A 19,783-nucleotide genomic window follows, 5' to 3' on the forward strand; every position below is an offset into this window, starting at 1 on the left:
TGTTTTAAAGGGGTCATATGATGCGATTTCAATTTTTCCTTTCTCTTTGGAGTGTTACAAGCTGATTGTGCATAGATAAGATCCCTGAAGTTGCAAAGACTAAAGTCTCAAATCCAAAGAGATATTCTTTATAAAAGTTAAGAGTCAGCCACGCCTACCTAAAACGGCTTGTTCTAACACCCCCCCACATATCTACCTCACTATGTGGAAATATTAGCATAATGCCGCCCAAATGTGCATGCAAAGAAAGGCGGCGTGGTTTCAGGAACAGCAGTAGTGTTGATGCAGCCATGTCAGGGAGACGCTGTGTGTTTCAGTGTGAAAGCAAAAGCACTTTATTTGGCCTTCCGGAAGTAGATGCAATTAGGAATCATTGGTTAAGATTTATTTACAACAGAACAGCACAACCCAGATGTTCGAATTTGTGCAACGCATTTTATGGACGACAGTTTTTTGAACCTAGAAGAGTACAAGGCTGGCTGTGCATAAAGGCTATTTCTAAAAAAAAAAAAAGGGTCAGTTCCAGCTTTGCTATGACAATCTGGCGCTTCTGAATCAGCTACTGTTTTGTTATTAGTTTAAGTATTTGCTATTGACTGTTCAAATGCGGAGTTTTGCGCATCGTGTGTGTGTGTGTGTGTGTGTGTGGGGAACAGGGTCACATCACAGGAGAGTGAACTGCCTGTCAGAAATCATAGCACGTCAGCTGTCTTAACCGCGGCTTGTGTACTGCATCATCACTGTGTCTGTCACGCGACTCTGTTCCCCTTTCGGGCTCTGTCTTTACATTTATTTTGAAAGATGAAGCTCGCGTTTATGGTAAGGGGCGTTACATTTCCGACGCGTGCTTGTTGTGTTCGGCCAATCACAATGCACTGGTTCAGCTGGCCAATCAGAGCAGACTGTGCTTGTCAAAGGAGGGGGCTTTGTTGAAAACGGGGCATAGAGGACCTACAATAATGTACAGTATTTGAAAAATAATGTGTTTTTTGAACATTAAAGCATGTCAACATATTCTGTTACACCAAATACACAAAATAATGATTTTTAAAATAGCATCATATGACCCCTTTAAATAATGTAAACTTGACTGACTGTTTCACTTCCACTTCCTCTTTAAGTTCAACTAATTGCCTTTAATATAAATTTAAACTATAGTACATTTTTATTTAATTACATTCAGTTCACACTTAAGTATATTCTCTCCCATGTCTCTAAGACAGACAGCAGAGGAGCAGATGTTTTTGCTCCTTGCGCTCAACTCTTGCGCTCAATTTAACGGATCCAAACACACACTCACGCCTGACTGACTGACTGATCTCTGAGCTCCTGTGCTCAGAGACTCCCTCACACCTGGGCCTTCTAATCAAAACTTTACCAGCAACATCGAGACGCAGGGCCCTGTTACATTCTGAAGTTAATGAAACACAAGCAGGAGAAATGAGATGAGGGAAGATCTGTATGTGTGTGTGTGTGTGTGTGTGTGTGTGTGAGAACGCTAACTCACCCATGACACAACACGTCCGTTGAAACACGGTAGTTTGGCGTTGTCATCAGATATCTCCTCCTTCACCACCCTGCAGAGACATAAAGAAACAACAGGTCTATTAAAATGTTTCACCAGAATAACAAATAAACATGAGTTTCACTCGAAATATAAAAGAAAGCATTGTGGTCTGTTGTCACGGATAACAAAATCCTCTTTAATTTGATTTTTGCTTAATCGTTTAAACCAGTAATATGGTTTTGTTCGAGAGCAACTATAATAAGAATACATAAAGAAACTAGACTGAAGAAAATGTCAGTTTTGCCTTTGCTATGCAGTTGCTATAGTGATTTAGCTGGTTGCTAGGTTGCTGTTGTGTTCTGTTGACTGCTATGGCATCGCTAGGTGGTTGCTAAGGTGTTATGAGTGGTTGTTAGCGCAAAGAGTTGCTATAGTGTTCTAGCTGGTTGCGATGGATTTGCTATTGCGTTCTGGTTGCTAAGATGTTCTGAGGGGGTGTTAGTGCAAATGGTTGCTATAGTGTTTTGGCTGGTTGCCATAGCATTTTCTAATGTTTTCAGGTGGTTATATGGCATTGCTAAGTGGTTGCTTTACAATTGCTAAGGTGTTCTTATTGGTTGTTAATGCAAGCAGTTGCTATAGTGTTCTCCCATTTCTATGGCATTGCTAGGCAATTGCTAAGCAGTTGCTAGGGTGTTCTGGGTGGTTGCTAGGGATTTGCTATTGTGTCTTTGTGGTTCCTATGACATCCCTAGGTGGTTTCTAAGATGTTCTAAGTGGTTTTTAGTGCAAGTGGTTGCTATAGTGTTCTGGCTGCTTGCCAGAGCATTTGCTATTGTTTTCTGGTTGTTTCTAAGGCATCGCTATTCGCTATGTGGTTGCTAAGGTGTTCTGAGTGATTAGCGCACGAGGTTGCAATATTGTTTTGGTGGTTGCTATGGCATCACTAGGTGGTTGCTTTACGGTTACTAAGGTGTTCTGACCGATAGTTAGCGCATGCGGTTGCTATAGTGTTTAGGCTGGAAGCCACAGCATTTCTAGGCATTTGCTATTGTGTTCTGTCTGGTGATTTCTATGGCATTGCTAGGTGATTGCTAAGCAGTTTTGCTAATTGTGTTCCGGCTGGTTGCCAGAGCATTTGCTATTGTGTTCTGGTGGTTGCTATGACATCGCTAGGTGGTTGCTAAGGTGTTCTGAGTGGTTGTTAGTGTAAGCGTTTGCTATTGTGTTCTGGCTGGGGATTTCTATGGCATTGCTAAGTGATTGCTCAGCAGTTGCTAGGGTGTTCTGAGTGGTTGCTAAATAGTTGTTTACCAGCTCATGTCAAAAGTGGTCATAATAATGAGGCTTGACTTAGCAAACACCCCTAAATAAGTAAAGCCACAATGATCAGCTCCATTTATAAATGGCCCCTCACATGCACACAGGTTAATTTAGTCCCCCATAAAGTAACCCCAGAGTCCCTCCCCCTTCCTAGCTGTTCCTTAAAAAGGTGCTGACCCCTCTGACTCCTGTCGCCATGGAAACCTTTGTCAAAGAGGAAGCGGGTGAAAGACAGCTGGCTGGAAAAGCATGTGAGGTTTGCAGAAACAGACCATGTGATCTATTAATAATAAAAATCTATTGAGTGATCATGATTGCATTCATGCAATATAAAACACATACCAGACAGCTATCTTTAATCACACACCAAAGCAGTGGTGATGAAACAAAGGCTATGCTATAGAACAACAGCAATATTGCACACAGAGCATTCTTATTGTTTCCCATACTGACAAAAATATATGTGAATGCTTTCTTGTGGTGTTTTTTCATTCGAGCCACTCTCAGCTTTAGATGGCATTTCCATGGACTTTGAACAGACCATCTGATGCATATTGTACATAAAAATAGCAATGTTTGAGAACAACAAGCTTCAATCTGATCTGACTGGCTTGCTTTACTGCTTCCTCCCCTAGAGTCTAAGTCAATTAATATAAAATGAATTCAAACTGATATTATGAAAAAAATCTACAATGTACATCCACATTCAGGGCTTTATTTGTGTCATACATCATCTCTCTCTCTCTTTCTCTCTCGCTTCCTGCCAGATGAAGCTGATCTAATGAAACCCTTCAACAGTGCCTGCATCTGCTGAATTCACATCTGTTCAAGTGATGAGTCAGAGCCTCTTAGGCTCAAGATCTCTTTCCAACTCTCTGTCCCAATTTACAGCATACAGAAAGGCAATGCTGTTGAATTTTTGGAAGTCATAATGGTGGATGTCTCAGAATGCTGTATGTATTATTACAAAGCATTCTAAGGGTGTGTTCACACTTGTAGTTCGGTTCGATTGGTTCATTTGGTCCAGACCAAAAAGGAAAATGATACATTTGGTCCTGGTCCGCTTAGCGTTCACATTGGCATTTTTGACAGTGAACCTAAAGACAGTGAACCTAAAGGCATAGTGATACGTTCACAACCTGATTGGTCGGCTTGAATGACGTATATATCGTGACGGAACTCACCGAACACCCCAAACAAAAGGGTGCATTCACACTTGGCATATTTGGTTCGATTAAAACGAACCCTGGTGCGATTGCTCTGTTAGTGCGGTTTGTTTGAGTAAAGTGTGAATGGGCCGGTATGAGATTTTGACGGTATGATAACCTTAAGCAAAAATATCACGGTAAAATACCACGTAAACTTTTCTGAAGACGGTCAGTTCCCCTCAGAAACACATTCATATAAACCCTCAAATCAATATTGAGGATTTTCTTCCAATAGTTCGTGCATCATGAACAGTGAGTGATCTGCCTGCTGCAGTATTTTTCTCTTTGTGTCCGTATTCAGCGTCTCTGGCCTGTGTTAACGGGTGTTTACAGACTTCACATAAATGACATTTTGGAAAATGATTGCATTGCAACGCAGTTTGTGCAAGTTCAGAACAGAGACGAGTTGCAATGAGAAAAAAACGTCCGGTTGCCAATCGCGTAAGTTCCAGGGGCAGCTCCTTAAGTTCGGCCATCCTTCACACATGTGACTGACCACTCGCTCGCACCAACAGGAGGAGGAGGGTTGTGTTACTCTTTACACTGCACTCAACCTGAGGGATTCCTACACGTTCAGTCTTTGAGGAGACATGAAAAACAGCGCACATCGCAGGAACGGTACAACGGAAAATATTAGTGGTTTTGAAACCGTGAAATTTTCAAACCGCGGTATACCTTGAAACCGGTAATCGGCCCATGCCTAGTGTGAACGCTGCCATCCGAACCCTGGTGCGCACCAAACAAGCAGACCAAGACTGCTGAAAAGATGGGTCTCGGTCCGCTTCCAAACGAACTCTGGTGCGGTTCGAATGATATATGAACGCAACACGGACCAAATACTTCTAAATGAACCAAAAATTGGAAGTAATGACAAGATGCGACGCTATGCGACATGATTTGACGATACGGTGTAACCAAAACAAAATGAGCAGAGGGCAAACGTGGAGCAACGATTAGGTAAAGTGCCTTTTATGAGCTCCATGTGAGTTTGCAGGTCGTGAAAATTAAATTAAATTATGCCTTTAGGTTCTGTGTCTTTAGGTTCACTGTCAAAAATGCCAATGTGAACGCTAAGCGGACCAGGACCAAATGTATCATTTTCCTTTTTGGTCCGGACCAAATGAAGCAAACGAACCGAACTACAAGTGTGAACACACCCTAAATGTTCTACTGTGCCAAATCGATGATGCCCAAAATGACATCTAGATAGGCAGCATGCTAGCTTTTGAAAAGCAGTATATGAGAGGTCTTTATTTGCATGTGTGTATGTGCATATTTTATCCCACAGTATGTAGACTGTGGCATGAGCACGATGATTGACAGCTCTCAGTGAATTCCAATCTGAGCACTTTGTTGCTTTTGGTGATCGTTCCACAGCGCAGACTCTAATCCTGCTTGGGCTATGCAATAAAAACTCAGCAGGGATTGTGACATAAGAGGCTCAGAGATCAGCTCTACTTCTCCTTTTCTCATGCTGTTCTTCTCCTCTGCTCTCCTCATTCCTTTGGCAGCATGAGGTCCCATTTCTCCTAAAGCAGTTTTATCTGAAATCCTCAGTTTAGATAGCAGCAAAAGTCCTGCTCAGATATGAGTTGTATTTTTACTTGAATGAACAGTTCCGCCAGAGATAAAAATTCTGTCATCAATTAGTCACCTTCATGTTGTTCCAGACCTGTATGACTTTCTTTTGTGGAACACAAAAAGTCGCAATGAAATGGAAGTAGCGACAGATCTTTTCTTAAGGATTGTGATGTACATCTGATATAAATATATTACATAACAATGATATATGATATATATTACATAGCCATGTTCTGTTCAAATACTTTATAAATAAAATATGAGGCTTCACCTTAGTTGATTATTTAATTTTTTTTACTTTTGGGACAATAATATGATTGAATGACTCCTATTTGAGAACAACTTGCACAGTGGGCTGATGAGTGGATATTTTTATGTTACGATTTTGTCCTTTTTAAAGCTTTATAGCATGGTCAATTTATAGTAGATCCCACTTCATATTAGGTGTCCTATTATGCACTTGTGTCAAAAAATGTTTGGTACATTATACTTATTGTGTTCATGTTGTATTATAAAACACTTTTGTTGCTACTGAGATGTGATCCGGTTAAGATTAGAAACAGGTTTCGTAGTATGGGTATGTTTACATGTGGGTTAAGGGGTAGAGGTATGGTTAACATTGTAATTACATATGCAATTACACAAAAGTATGTTTTTGGTTACATTTTATTTTAGTCTCCTTGTTACAGTGTAATTATACATTTAAGTACTGAGTAATATGAATCAACTACATGGATTAGAGTTAGGATGAGGGTTTGTTAAGGTTAGTTGCATGTAATTATGCATAATTTATTGTTACTACTATGCTCTAAAAAATGCTGGGTTGTTTCAACCCAACTTTGGGTCAAATATGGACTAACCCAACCGTTGGGTTACATTTTTTAATTAAATTTTTAACCCAAAAGTTGGGTTAGTCCATTTTTGACCCAAGGTTGGGTTGAAACAACCCAGCATTTTTTAGAGTGTATAGTATATGTAAAGTGTAACACCGTAAAATAATGTTATCATGTTTTTGAATATAAGTACAGGGTAAAAACATGTATATAATAAGTGCATTGTATGAAATTATTAATTTAATTATCAGTACATAGTAGTTGAAGACAATTAAAATATTATGGAAAAAAGCAGCATGAACATTCTTCAAAATATCTCTTTTGTTGATAAAAAAGTAATATGGGTTTGGAACAACACATTTTTTAATGAACTAACAACCCTTTAAATTAATCAAATGTTGGGTGCATTACAGTTGGACCTCCACACCTTTGTAAGGATCTTCAGATAGATTCAAGGCTCTCTGCCTGCCTTCCCCACACGTGCATCCAAGCTGTCCCTTGTGACCGAGTCTGGTGCGACTGACAGGAAAATCGTGGGGGTTTCCAACTGTTTTAGCCAAAGATCTCCTTCATTTGTAACAAACAGTATAACTTCATCTCTTTTCTGTCTACTTTAGCAATAAAACAAAAAAGCACTCCAATACTTGCGCGCACACACACACACACACACACACACACAGACCCTTCATGAGACTAGCCCATTGGAATTGGGGCAGTGTGTGCAGATGGCTCATGTGTGTAGACAGGCCCATTGATTTGTGAGCAGAGCTGATCTCTAATGAAGAGGCCTTCTTTCTTCATTGCCCAAGTTGATTAGATTTAGTCTAGAAAACAAGCCTTGGCTCCCACAGCAGAAGATGTGGAGGAGGAGAGAGAGGGGGAAGAAAAGAGAAAAGGCCAATAGATGAGAATAAAAAAGAAAGGATGTAAGCACTCCCAAATCGTTCTATCCTGTCTTTAGAGACGCAGTCAGTCCAAATCCTGAGACCACCAGACAATGAGCTAGTGATGCAATGAAATCCACAGAGACCCAAAATACACACAATGCTAATAACCTGGAAATCACACACACATACAATATGCTAATGTTGTCCAACTCACTTGGAAAACTGTACTCACACGCACACTAGGGAGAGGACAAGACAGGAAAATAAAGCAGGGAAAGTAGGTCAGTCTCCTTTAAAGAAACATCACTTCCATCAGAAAGAACAAGTCGGCCTGGGAGTGAAAGGCTCTCTGCTGCTTACATTTGCCAGACTGACCACTCACACACATTTTATTCAAGACAGAAAATGGAAGTCTCAACGTCTGTATCAAAGGAGGTTAAATACTCTGTGTAACTTATAAACTATGGTCTTGATCCTGCACACACATAGTCTGTCCACCACAGATTTCCAAAACAAACACTTAACAAAGCTGATGCAGTATGCTGAGTGGACTGTATGTGTGTAAGTGCACCAGCTGTACAAGAATCAACAGAGCACTGCAATATGACCGGAGAAATGATCTATGTAATTGAAATCCAACAGTGACAAAATAATCAACTTCATAATTTTACAATGTATGGGTCATTTCCCCCTCAGTGCACAAAAAAAACACTGTAGTCTTTACTTCCACGATGACAAATAAGACTAATGAGTCCTTGCACATTTAAAATGTTTTCTAAATGTCACTGAATATTACGCCTGTCGTGATTATTGAATAATTGTCTGAGTGCGGTTATTTGATCCAATTGCAATTATTATGTAGTTCAAAATTTGAATCATATTTTGCCATTCAAATAACTGAAATTTAAGCACTTGTGTGATATAGTGTCTCTTTTTCCATCGTGGTATATTAGGGAGAGCAGGGGAGTCATACTCAGTTATTAGTTAACTACAGCTAAAACTAAAACCAAAGCCACAATCAATAAAAAATTACATTGTATTATTATATTATACTATACTATTATTTTTCAAAACATTGAAATAAATAATTTTATTATACATGTTTAAAAGAATTAAATTGATAATAAATTAATTAATATTTGCATGACTATTAATCATCAGCACAAAATTCATGATTGTGACAGACCTTGGGGTTATTCTGTTGAATTTGGTCATATTCTACGCTTTTTAATGAAAATGAATTTTGTCTTGCTACAATTCTTTTAAGCATTAATATAATAAGTCTTAGGATAAATAACAAAATAATAATTACAATCAAAAAACATGTTTTTCCCTGACTGAGTTGAACTCAAGAACTGCAACCGTGCATCATGGAAAATACTGTGACACAGCCAGTATTTTAAGGCTTGGACTCCGTGATACTACTGTGTCACTGATATAACGTGCAACCATAATTTCATATACTGTTCCAAATAAGAATGAAATAGTGAATGACCGTCCTTACAGGCAGACTATACTTCTGTCATGCATGCCACAAAATATACCTCAAATCCTCTGAATCTCCATTTATTACTGTTTCACCAGTGTGAGGCTTTACTCTAGCAGAATCCTCCATCTGTCTGTGAAACCAGTGTGTGTGTTTGTATTATAATGATGATCATGATGCTAATGGCCTTACTGGCCCTGCAGCTGTTATGAGAGAGACCCAAGAGAGAGGCTGACACACACACACACACACACACACACACAGTCATTCAGACTACCACCACTAAATGTACACAAGGTCTATCTGAACGAAAGCTTAGTGACCCCCATTTAATCAAGTATACCTGACAAGATCTCTCTTCTCACCAATAGCACCTTCTTAAAGAGCAGTAATTCATACTGTTATATTAGAACAAGTACATCTGATTGTTTCCCTGAAACTGATGACACATCTGCAGTGAGCTCAGCTTCATCATGCTCTCGTGCTACATCATAACGCCACATTCCTGCCACTGGATGAAGTCAGAGTGTAGAGATCCAGTATAATGTTGTTAATAATATATATGTGTGTTTATAATGAGTGTTAAAAAAGCAGCTGGTTTCAAATGATCATAAATTACACCTCTCACTGAAGCAGGAAGCTGAGAGTGTCTATCAAAGACAGACACCATGAAAAATGAAATCAGACTCATTGATTAAGACATACTGCAGGGGTCGCCAACAGGCGGACTCCGGTCTGAATTCCGGACTGCAAAGCCTTTTGTCATAATGAAATAAATAAATGCCAAACAGTTTTCTAATAAAATCGAATTTATATCAGGCACATCAAGGTAAGCTCAGTAGAGGCATTTGGGTCCTACGGCGCCACCGATTGCTACAGTTAACTGTTGCTACGTTCAGACGTGCAGTCGTGCGTGCAGTGAAGAGAGCAGAAAGCGGAAACACAGACAGAAGAAACTTTCAGTGAACAATAGCATTCTCAAAAATTAGGAAAGTTGACAAGCCCTTAAAAAGTTGTTTCAAATTTAAGGCCATAAAAAGTGTTAAATGGCATAAGAAAATCTTACTTATGATTTCAAGAGGTCTTAAATTTGGGGACAGAAAGACAAGAATTGTGATATGGCTTAATGTGACGATTAAACTTCAAAAGGCGATGATTTCATTTAATAAATATGAGCACTGCACATTTCAAAGTCATATGCTGCACTGCTTTGGAGAGGGAGTGAAATCTTTGCACGACAGGGGGAGTTGCCACGAAACCTGCCACCCCCGGAGGCAGCTGCCAATCCGATAGATGCGTGTGAACTAGGGCTGTGCGATATGGACAAAAAAAACCTATCGCGAGTGGCCGTGGACAAAATACGCACCACAGATGCAGTGTGTGAACCTGGCGTTACGTTTGTATGCCCGCCCGGGCATACCCCATTTTTACCCCAAATGCAACGACTATCCCCTGCTACCAGCGGTAGCCAAACGGTACACACAATAGTTCAATATACCCCATTAACCAAACACTTTTCACCTGCCTTAAGGTTTCTGACTGTTTACACTCCAATTGATGCACACAAGCAAACAGTAATCTACACTTATTTACCCATTTGCCACCATACCTTATGTTTTACTCCTCACTTTTAATCCATAATGAAGCGCGCGGCACCTAAGTGGCTTAACGTTGCACCTGCACATCTTTCACTGATTACACTCTGATTGATGCACATGAGCAGACACACAGTGCAATTCTACATTTATTTATTTATTTGCCATCTTACCTTATGTTTTACTCCTCTCTTTTAATCCATAATGGAGCGCGCAGCACTTATTAAAATAACAGTCCGTTGATTAGCATAAATCAACTGCTCGTAAGGCTATGGCATTTCCATTTCAAAAATGAGTATGTACATTCATGGCTATAAAAAAAATCAAAACAGTTTGATTGATTAAATATCATCAATATCACCTCAAGCCATACTGATGTTAGGCTAGGCCTAAATGTGTTAAAACATATTGCGAACAGCCTGAATGATGGCACTTAAGTGAACATTAATTTTAACGTCTGTCTTCATAACAATAACCTATCTCATATTTTTATTTAAAAAATGAGTAAGTCCACATGTTCTGGACAAAGACAGGAGCGCAATCTGTTCACAATTAGTCCGGCCGCAGAGAACACCCTCTCTGATGGCAAAGACGTTGCGGGCACACACAAGTAAGCCTTTGATAATTTTGCCAGTCGGGGGAATTTGTGGTTGTTGGTTTTCCAGCAGTTCATGGGGATGCGGATGAGTGGGCACATGTCCTATATCCTTGTGTCTAAGATTTCTAGGTAATAGTCCTTACCAAACAAGACTGTGATTGCAGATGCAGACAGCGAATCACTTTGTGACTTTTTGGCCAACAGTTGTGTTCATCTGAATCTACTGTACTGTTAGGCCTTTCTCTTCCTCGCTCTCTGAGCTGTTCGAGATGAGATCACACACCTTGGCCTGCACGGCACGTTTAACTTCCTCAGTTGCGAACCTCAGGTGTTTGTGTGTAGGATCCAGGAAGGATGCGATGTATGCAACCTTGCAAGCGCTGCTGACATCTGCAGGTGCAAGTCGCCGCTCCCGTTAAGTAGACACTGTTTGCTTGAACTGAGAGACTTTGGGAGACTCTCTTGGGATTTCTTTGAGGTGTTTTGACAAAAGAGTTGCTGGGTAAACCATGGAGACGGATACTCCGGATTCTCCACACAAGGCAGTCGTGGCACATTTAAGTGAATGAAGCACTGGTAAGAGTTCCTCCATAACTCCCCAGCTATCATCAGTCAGTCCGAGGGTTTGTGCATCTGACAGTTTAGTGAAAGCTCTGTCTGATAAGACAGCAGATATTGCCCATCTTTGCTCTAGTACGCGCTCGGACATGTCATGAATAGAATTCCACCTAGTCGGCAGTACTGCACTAATTTGCGCTCAGGCAAGTTCTGCAGTTGTGTTGTGATGGAAATGAGAAACAAGACGACTGGCAGATGCAACGACATGGTTTATGTGTTGAAGCTTGAAACCGTCATTTGTAGCGAGTTGGAGTGTGTGTGCAAAACAAGGCTGAGTCCCACTAACCATTCAGTGTTGGCAAGCACCATGTTGATCACACTGTCATGCACGCATGCAGTGATTTTTCCGCTTAGTCCCCAGTGGTCCAAAGCAGTGGAAAGCGTATTTGCCAGATTTTCAGCAGTATGCCGCTTTGGTCAGCAGAACAGCACTGTGAATTTCCCAATCAACTATATAATGACAGGTGACCGTGATGTACGATTCGGTTGTAAGCGCTATCCAAAAATCTGTGGTCTTTACCATTTTTTCAACACTCGCTAACTGACTGCACAGCTCCCTTAAATTGTCATTAAAAAATTTCTCCAGTCTGGCAGTGATCGTTTTTCTAGATAGGACAGTAAACTCAGGTTCTACAAACTCCAAAAGATTTCTAAAACCCTCTCTGTGACGAGTGGGGGTGGGGCCGAGAGTCGTGCGAGCGGAGAGAGGCCGGTGGAGTAATTGATAATGAGCGACACCTGCACCACTCACCGGTCTCGAGTCCCACGGAGGAGATCCGGAAGGATAAAAGGAGGAGTGACGACAGTGAACGACGAGAGAGGACCAGGCCTGGTCTTTATTTTGTGTTTTGTGTGCGGCAGTCGTCCGCGAGGGGCTGCCGCTTTACTTTCATTTTGTGTTTGTTTTATTATTAAAGTATTTAAATGTTCGCCGGTTCCCGCCTCCTTCTTCCCGACCTACGAACGTTGTTACACTCTCCTTCTACAAAGCTGATCAGCAGCCCACTCTGATGAAAGCGACGTTTATATGAATATGTAAATATGTGCTGCGTGCTTTCCTCTCAGTAACAAAATAAACACAACAAAAATGGAGAAAACAGCAAGCATTTTTTAATAAAAAAAGCATCTGTTCATAGCAACATGGGTATGCTTGCTCGAGCTCTACAAATTTGCACTCCCGTGAAGTCACGTCACGTGTATTTACATGGTACTTTATTCAATATATTGCTTAAAAGCAAGCAGCAGTATTAAACGGGTCCTATTAAAACAGTGTCAGTGTCTCATTTCATCAGTAGAACAACTTAATTTGCTACTATAAAGCAGCTCTCCACTGTGCGGACATCTCACCTCCAAGGACTCGACAGACGAAATTAACCCAGAGAAGAGTTCTACGTGAAAGAAGACGGAGCCTCAGCGCACACCTCCTATGACGTAATTGTCACGGACCAATGGTAGTACAAAGGTGTTTTGCAGTCGGAATGAACTTTTCCGGAAACTTTTTCGAACTCCCAAAACGAACACAAAATTAACTTAGTTTTGGCCGGATTTTGTTCGAAATTACGTCACATCAGTTCGTTCTTCGATTTCGCTTGAAGTATATTGTGGCCTTTACTGTGTGCTTTACAAGCAGGGCCGTTTCTAGCCAATTTGACGCCCTAGGCGAAATCCCTAAGTACTAATAAACAGCCAATTTGGTAGTAATATGCAAGCAAAAAAGCAAGTAGTTAATAATGAGAATTGGTCCCTATAATAGTGTTACCGAAATAATATTTATTATTGATCTGGCTTAACAGTTTTAACTGTTCAGGTTACTTGCTCCAATAAAAATAAATTCAAAAATATATTAGTATTGCATGATTTTTATTAGCATTTCCTCTCGCAAAAAAGCAAGTATATGCCTTAGTGCTGGTGAGAAATAATTTTTTTTTTTTTTTTCAACTTCTGCAATGATCTTTAGAAGTTGCAAAGATTTTTGGAGTATTTTTTTTACAAGAAAATACTATTTCAGTTTTTATACTTCAAAATGTCATGTTTAATGCAATGTGTTACTTGCTTTTTCTTTGTAATTGTTTGTGAAATTTACTAGCAATTTGTGAATGAAAACTGTTTCTACACCAACATTTTTTCAGTGTATTTACAGACACTAGATCATCAGATCGTGATGCCTACAATATGTGAATTATCATAATGTCTCAAACCCTGAGATTTAAACGGTCTTTTTTATAATCATATGGGAAACATGTGGGAATGTAACTGGTGAAACAAACTGCGGGATTCATTAGCTGACTTTTTAAAATCAAAAATAAAACAAGTCGACCAGCCAATCAGTAGGAAAAAACCTAATGATACTGAACGTGCTGTAATGTACAAACGCTAACCACAACTTATTACTGTCACTCTCACTAATCTTTCACTTAGTTTGCCTGTTGTTCCAGGTCACGGAGATGAATTCAGCTAATGTTTTGATTTGAAATCACATGCAGCGTAATGGGCATGGATCAAGCGGGCCTGTTTTGCATCATGGTATGGCAGTGAAGAATCTGGAAGTGATTATGCCACAGGGTACGGAACAATAGCTGGCTGTTCACCTTGATGAGCTGGTTTGGACAGTACACTGATACAAACAAGCACCGTGGACAGAAAAAGTGTGTTAGGAGAGTCCTGTTTTGCAGGTGGTGGACGGGTCTGTGTGTGCACGAAGAGGTTTGTGTAGCTTGGCGTCTAAAGGAGAACCTTCTGGTATGCCAAGAAAAGCAAACAAAAAGCAGATCGCATGGACTTGAATTTCGCAACATGACACTGTTCTTTGTGGCTTAACAGTGACTGTAGAAATCTGCTCAGAGGATCAGTGAGCATGACTGCCGAGTGGTCCGGTGTTTCCAAGTCAGCACTCCAGACCTCAGCCGCATGCATTGGGAGGTGGTCAACAGCACTAAAGTGCACTTTACCGCTCATAAACACTGGAATGACTGCTGCACTGCTGGGGGTGGTGACAGAACAAAGTCATTTTTTAACTCCTACATCTAAAAACGCAGCCTGCTGCTTTATAAACACAGTAGCACTGAAACAACAGCATCTAAATAATGACGGGCAGGATCCCACACTTTTTGACCAATGAATTTCCATTACTTTTATAGTCATCGGTTATTAGATGATAAAGATTTTTAAAATCATTTTAAGGAGTTTTAACTCACAAAGATCAATTTTGTAGCTCCTGAAATATATATATTTTTTCTTGAGCTGCACATTACTTGGTAAATGTCTTGATAAATAATTGTTCATGACATTTCCCTAACTTTGGGGGATGACTTTTCCAGGCCTGGAAATCACAGTTTTAAAATCCCCTGATATTTCCAAGACTGTGGGAACCCTGAATGTGTAACGGGTCTTGAGCCAGATATACAGGAATGAATTGGTTTTATTGTTTAAAGTAGAGCTGATTAAAAGTTTGTAAATCATGTGCAAATCAGAAAGTGTCAGTAGTTGAATATGATGAGAATCTGAACGTAAGATTATATATTATCTACTTAAGTTCAGCCCTTAAAGAGTCAGATTTACTAACTTTGTTCATTTCTAGTAAATAAAATGTTTAAATCCTTTTAGAAAAGCTGCACTCACAAACAGCAAATTCACGATTTTGAAATATTTTTGAGCTGCACATAACTTGCTACATATAATCACTATAGAAATGTCATAATTTTTTGAGAATTTTGTTTATTTACATGACTTTTCCAGGCTTCGAAATCACAATTTTAAAATGTCCTAAGATTCCAATGACTGTGGAAACCCTGAGCGTGTAACAGGTCTTGAGTTAGATCAGATATACATGAATGAATTGGGTTAATTGTTTGCAATAGAGCTGATTAAAATTGTGTAAAGAGGTGCAAATCAGAAACTGTGTCAGAAGATGATATGAGCCAAAGTTACTAATTAATTACTATCTACTAGTTACTATCTCTCTCAAAATGTGAAGATCTGATTTCTGACCGATGTCTTCTCCAGTAATTTATTAGAACTAGTTTTTTGTTTGTTTGTTTGTGTGTGTGTGTGTGTGTGTTAAATTTTTTGAATCCTTTTTTAATAAAAGTTGCACCCCCAAAGAGTGCACACCTTTAGCTTTTTTTTTTGTTTGTTTGTTTTTTTTTTTGAGCTGAACATAACTATAAAAAAATTTCTTCACAACAGAATTTTCCACGGAAAGCAAAGTTAAAACAACATGATATTTCCAGATTTCCCATGTAAGTGGCCCTGATTCACTGGCTAAAGTGACATATGCTTCTTCAATCTTCAATATTCATGTCACAGTACAATTACATGAGTAAGTAATGAGTAAGTATACTGTATAATTACATCTTGTTATTGCTATTGAACGTCATTATTTTAACATGAAACAATGGACACTGTAATGTTAAGCATTCTCTTAATCTGATTTATGGTTTCACACCTGATCTGTCACTGAATAAAAGCTGGTCTTTTTACTCATACAAAAAAACTCAAGACTTTGAACCTCAAATCACATAAAGCCTCCTCCCATTCACACTGACCACCGTTTATACAATAGACGCGTATGTACTGGAAACTGCTGTTTGTTACCTGTTTGTACATATAGCGTTTACAATGACCTGGAAACAGTACTAATACAGTCAGTAAAGCTCAGATTTCTGAGGTTGTGCGAGAGAAAGCGACGGGAGGTTTGCGAAAAGACAAAATAATGACAACCAAAATAAAGCCGCTAAAAGTGGTCAGTCTGACAGGAACAGCGGACGATAGAAATACAAAGGGTCTTGTTGTCATTTAACACGCATAGTGTGCCTTACCCGAAATCATCGTCCATGGATTTGAAGAAAAATTTGTAGTTGGGTTTATTGAGGACATTTTTGAAGTCGGCGAGCGTTACGTTTTCAGCGGGAATGGGTAGTTTGATGAGGTAGGGAGTCTCCTGCTCGTCGAGGTGATAGATGATCTTGGTCTCCGCCATAGCGGGCCGCTGCTGAGGGACAGGCCGCGCACATCAGCCCCACAGCGGCTCGCGCTTCCCGCTTCCACCGCGCCTCTGTCCAGCCGCAACCGCTGCGCTCTCTCTTCAGTCAGCGACGATAAAACCCAAGGACAGAGTATCCTTGCGGTCGTATGTAATACAGATCTATCTAATAGTAGAATACATGAGTATAATAGATGGTCCTCTTTCCAAAACGACGCGAAAGAATCGTGCAGGTCGGTCTTCTCTGGGCTCCCTGTGAATACTGTTGCTTTTTCCTCTGCTCCGTCCTTTGGAAACAACTGTCGGCTGATGTGAGATAGCCCCTCCTATCGATTCACCTCTGCGCTCCCTCTACAGGACGAGCTATACTAATATTATACTGGTCCTTGGCTGCTAGCCTATAAATTTACTTGTTTCATTTAAGGATAAGGGAAAGATGCATCTCAATTTCGCAAGGAGGCGTTATTTCGTGTTATTATATTAATCACGCAATAGAACAACTCGACCTTTTGGACTGCGTGCAAACTGAATAGATTGTTAAATTATTTTCAATGTCCTTAAATGTTTTTGGGATGTGAGGTACGTAGTAACCCAATACATTTGCACCTCATTGCTGTAAGTTAACTTACCTGAGGACGGAGGACTTTCAGAGACTGTTGAGTAATGATTAGTTTGTCGGTAGCGCCCTCTAGAGGATGACACGGTTCCTGCACAGCTGTTCAACTCTGGAGCTTGTTTCATTTAAGGATAAGGGAAAGATGCATCTCAATTTCGCAAGGCGTTATTTCGTGTTGTTGCATATTAATCACGCAATAGAACAACTCGACCTTTTGGACTGCGTGCAAACTGAATAGATTGTTAAATTATTTTCAATGTCCTTAAATGTTTTTGGGATGTGAGGTACGTAGTAACCCAATACATTTGCACCTCATTGCTGTAAGTTAACTTACCTGAGGACGGAGGACTTTCAGAGACTGTTGAGTAATGATTAGTTTGTCGGTAGCGCCCTCTAGAGGATGACACGGTTCCTGCACAGCTGTTCAACTCTGGAGGTGCACAAGATAGCATTCATCAAAATGTTTTTCTTTAGCCTTGAAATATGTTTCATGCTCATGAAATATGTAAAGCAGGTCATATTTCACCACAAAGAATCAAAATATTTAGTACTTATTTATTTTATTCATTTGTCTACTTTTATAATATTTAGATTTTTTTTTTTTCACAAGCCCCTCCCCTGTAAAATACTGTAACGTATTTATAGCCTCCGCTGTTAAGTGTAATGGTCCTATAATAGCATTTAATGCTTCCGTGAGATGAGATCTATAACATAAAATCTCTCATTACAAGAACCGTGCTTTTCTCGCTTCCGACGCCGAATAGCTCCGCCCATTTTCATAATTGGCGCGACGATCTTAGTTAACTCATTAGCGTACATAAGTTTGCAATCGAGTGACTTAAAGATTGAAGCATGAGCAAACAATGACAAAGACTAGAGTATGAGAAAGATTTATCATTAAAACGGTGCTTCTTTACTCCCAGTTTAGATGAAAAAAAATAAAAATACAGGCCCATCCGTCTTACTGACAAAAGGTAAGCATCGTTTTTATTGCATAACTGAAACGTGTATAAATATTTCCTGATACTCAAAGTGAAAGTTGCATTTTCATATTATAGTCTGCGCCTATATATATATATTTTTTTTGCATAGTAACCGTAGTCATGTGAAACAATGATTTATTTCTCATATTATTAACGTGGTAATATCAATGTTACTGTTTTCTAAAGCAATGGTGTAGGTAATGGTAAAGTAACAGTAATTACTAATGTCGTAGTTGTAATTAAATTAAGTTCATTCCCCAAAAGATTTAGCATCTACAAAAATTCAATCTCAATTCCATAGTTGCTAAGTTGTACCTATAGAAAAACCATGATAAATTTCTAACAATGACCTGAAGGGGTCACATGGCTGAAAACAAAAATCAGAGCACACACAGACAGGATCAGTAACACATTTACTCATTAAAGTAGACATCAATAGATGAGGTGCGCCTATATATATATATATATTTTTTTTTTTGCATAGTAACCGTAGTCATGTGAAAATAATTTATTTCTCATATTATTAACGTGCTAATATCAATGTTACTGTTTTCTAAAGCAATGGTGTAGGTAATGGTAAAGTAACAGTAATTACTAATGTCGTAGTTGTAATTAAATTAAGTTCATTCCCCAAAAGATTTAGCATCTACAAAAATTCAATCTCAATTCCATAGTTGCTAAGTTGTACCTATAGAAAAACCATGATAAATTTCTAACAATGACCTGAAGGGGTCACATGGCTGAAAACAAAAATCAGAGCACACACAGACAGGATCAGTAACACATTTACTCATTAAAGTAGACATCAATAGATGAGGGTTGTATACAACCCCTTTTATTGTTGGATGTGCAGTGTTTAAGCCTTCAGTCAACAAAAGTGAATTTGAGAATGTGTCTACCACAAATGCAAGAAAGTGAAATCCAAGGTAGGATCCTCAGGTACGACACACAAAGTGCTCTCTGATGTCTTCATTACCTGTAAAACTGAACCTGTCTTCCACTGTGCTTGTAGTTAAGGCCACTGATGATCAGCTTGGACCCATCTACCTATAACCCCACCCTGAACACCCACCACACTCACTGCATTCTCACAAATCATAATCTGTTCCTTTCTCTTCAAAACGTACTAATTTAAGGGAAATTTGCCTATTATAAAATAAGTGAAAGAAATGCATTGGTTAAAAAAAAAATCACCACAGCATCTCAATTCCTGAAAGCAACCTCTAACACAATGTAAGTAGGACAATGGTCACCAATGTCATCCTAGAATGGCTCAAATAACAAATTCAGGCTGTTCATTTGAACAGCAGTGTTGAAAACACCCACAGTGTTGAAAGGCTTGAAAGGCACTAACATGGCTCCACGTCTTCTGTCTTGATATACCTGAGACTTAATGTTGAGTGGTTAGCACCAGGAAAGAGAAGCTTGAGAAAAACAGATTCCAGTTCAAACAAAAAGGAAACAAATCTGTTTATCACAGAAAGGCTGAGAGTGTGTTGGTTCTGCAGGATCTTCATTAGGCCATGATCAGATTTGCACAGTGAGTACAGACTGTGTGCATTCATGC

At 39.5% G+C, this 19,783-nt stretch overlaps 1 protein-coding gene and 1 long non-coding RNA gene across 2 annotated transcripts in view; one reads left to right on the forward strand and one right to left on the reverse strand.

The window, feature by feature from the left end:
- The window catches only part of LOC107717599 (segment polarity protein dishevelled homolog DVL-3-like), a 42,715-nt gene extending 25,775 nt beyond the window's left edge, over positions 1 to 16,940 (reverse strand). Inside the window, exons 1-2 of the mRNA XM_016524405.1 lie at positions 16,454 to 16,940; positions 1,508 to 1,577 (exon numbers count right to left, since the gene is read on the reverse strand). Coding sequence (XP_016379891.1) covers positions 1,508 to 1,577; positions 16,454 to 16,614 — 231 coding nt within the window. The 5' untranslated portion in view covers positions 16,615 to 16,940. The remainder of the gene's footprint in view (positions 1 to 1,507; positions 1,578 to 16,453) is intronic.
- A 1,204-nt stretch (positions 16,941 to 18,144) lies between these two features.
- On the forward strand, positions 18,145 to 19,376 carry LOC107717623 (uncharacterized). Its single transcript, XR_001637328.1, has 2 exons — positions 18,145 to 18,660; positions 19,034 to 19,376. It is a non-coding gene; the product is annotated as an uncharacterized LOC107717623 (long non-coding RNA).
- The last annotated feature ends 407 nt before the right edge of the window (positions 19,377 to 19,783 follow it).

This window comes from Sinocyclocheilus rhinocerous, unplaced genomic scaffold, assembly GCF_001515625.1.
Source record: "Sinocyclocheilus rhinocerous isolate Xijiao unplaced genomic scaffold, SAMN03320098_v1.1 scaffold240, whole genome shotgun sequence".
Taxonomy (NCBI): Eukaryota; Metazoa; Chordata; class Actinopteri; order Cypriniformes; family Cyprinidae; genus Sinocyclocheilus; species Sinocyclocheilus rhinocerous.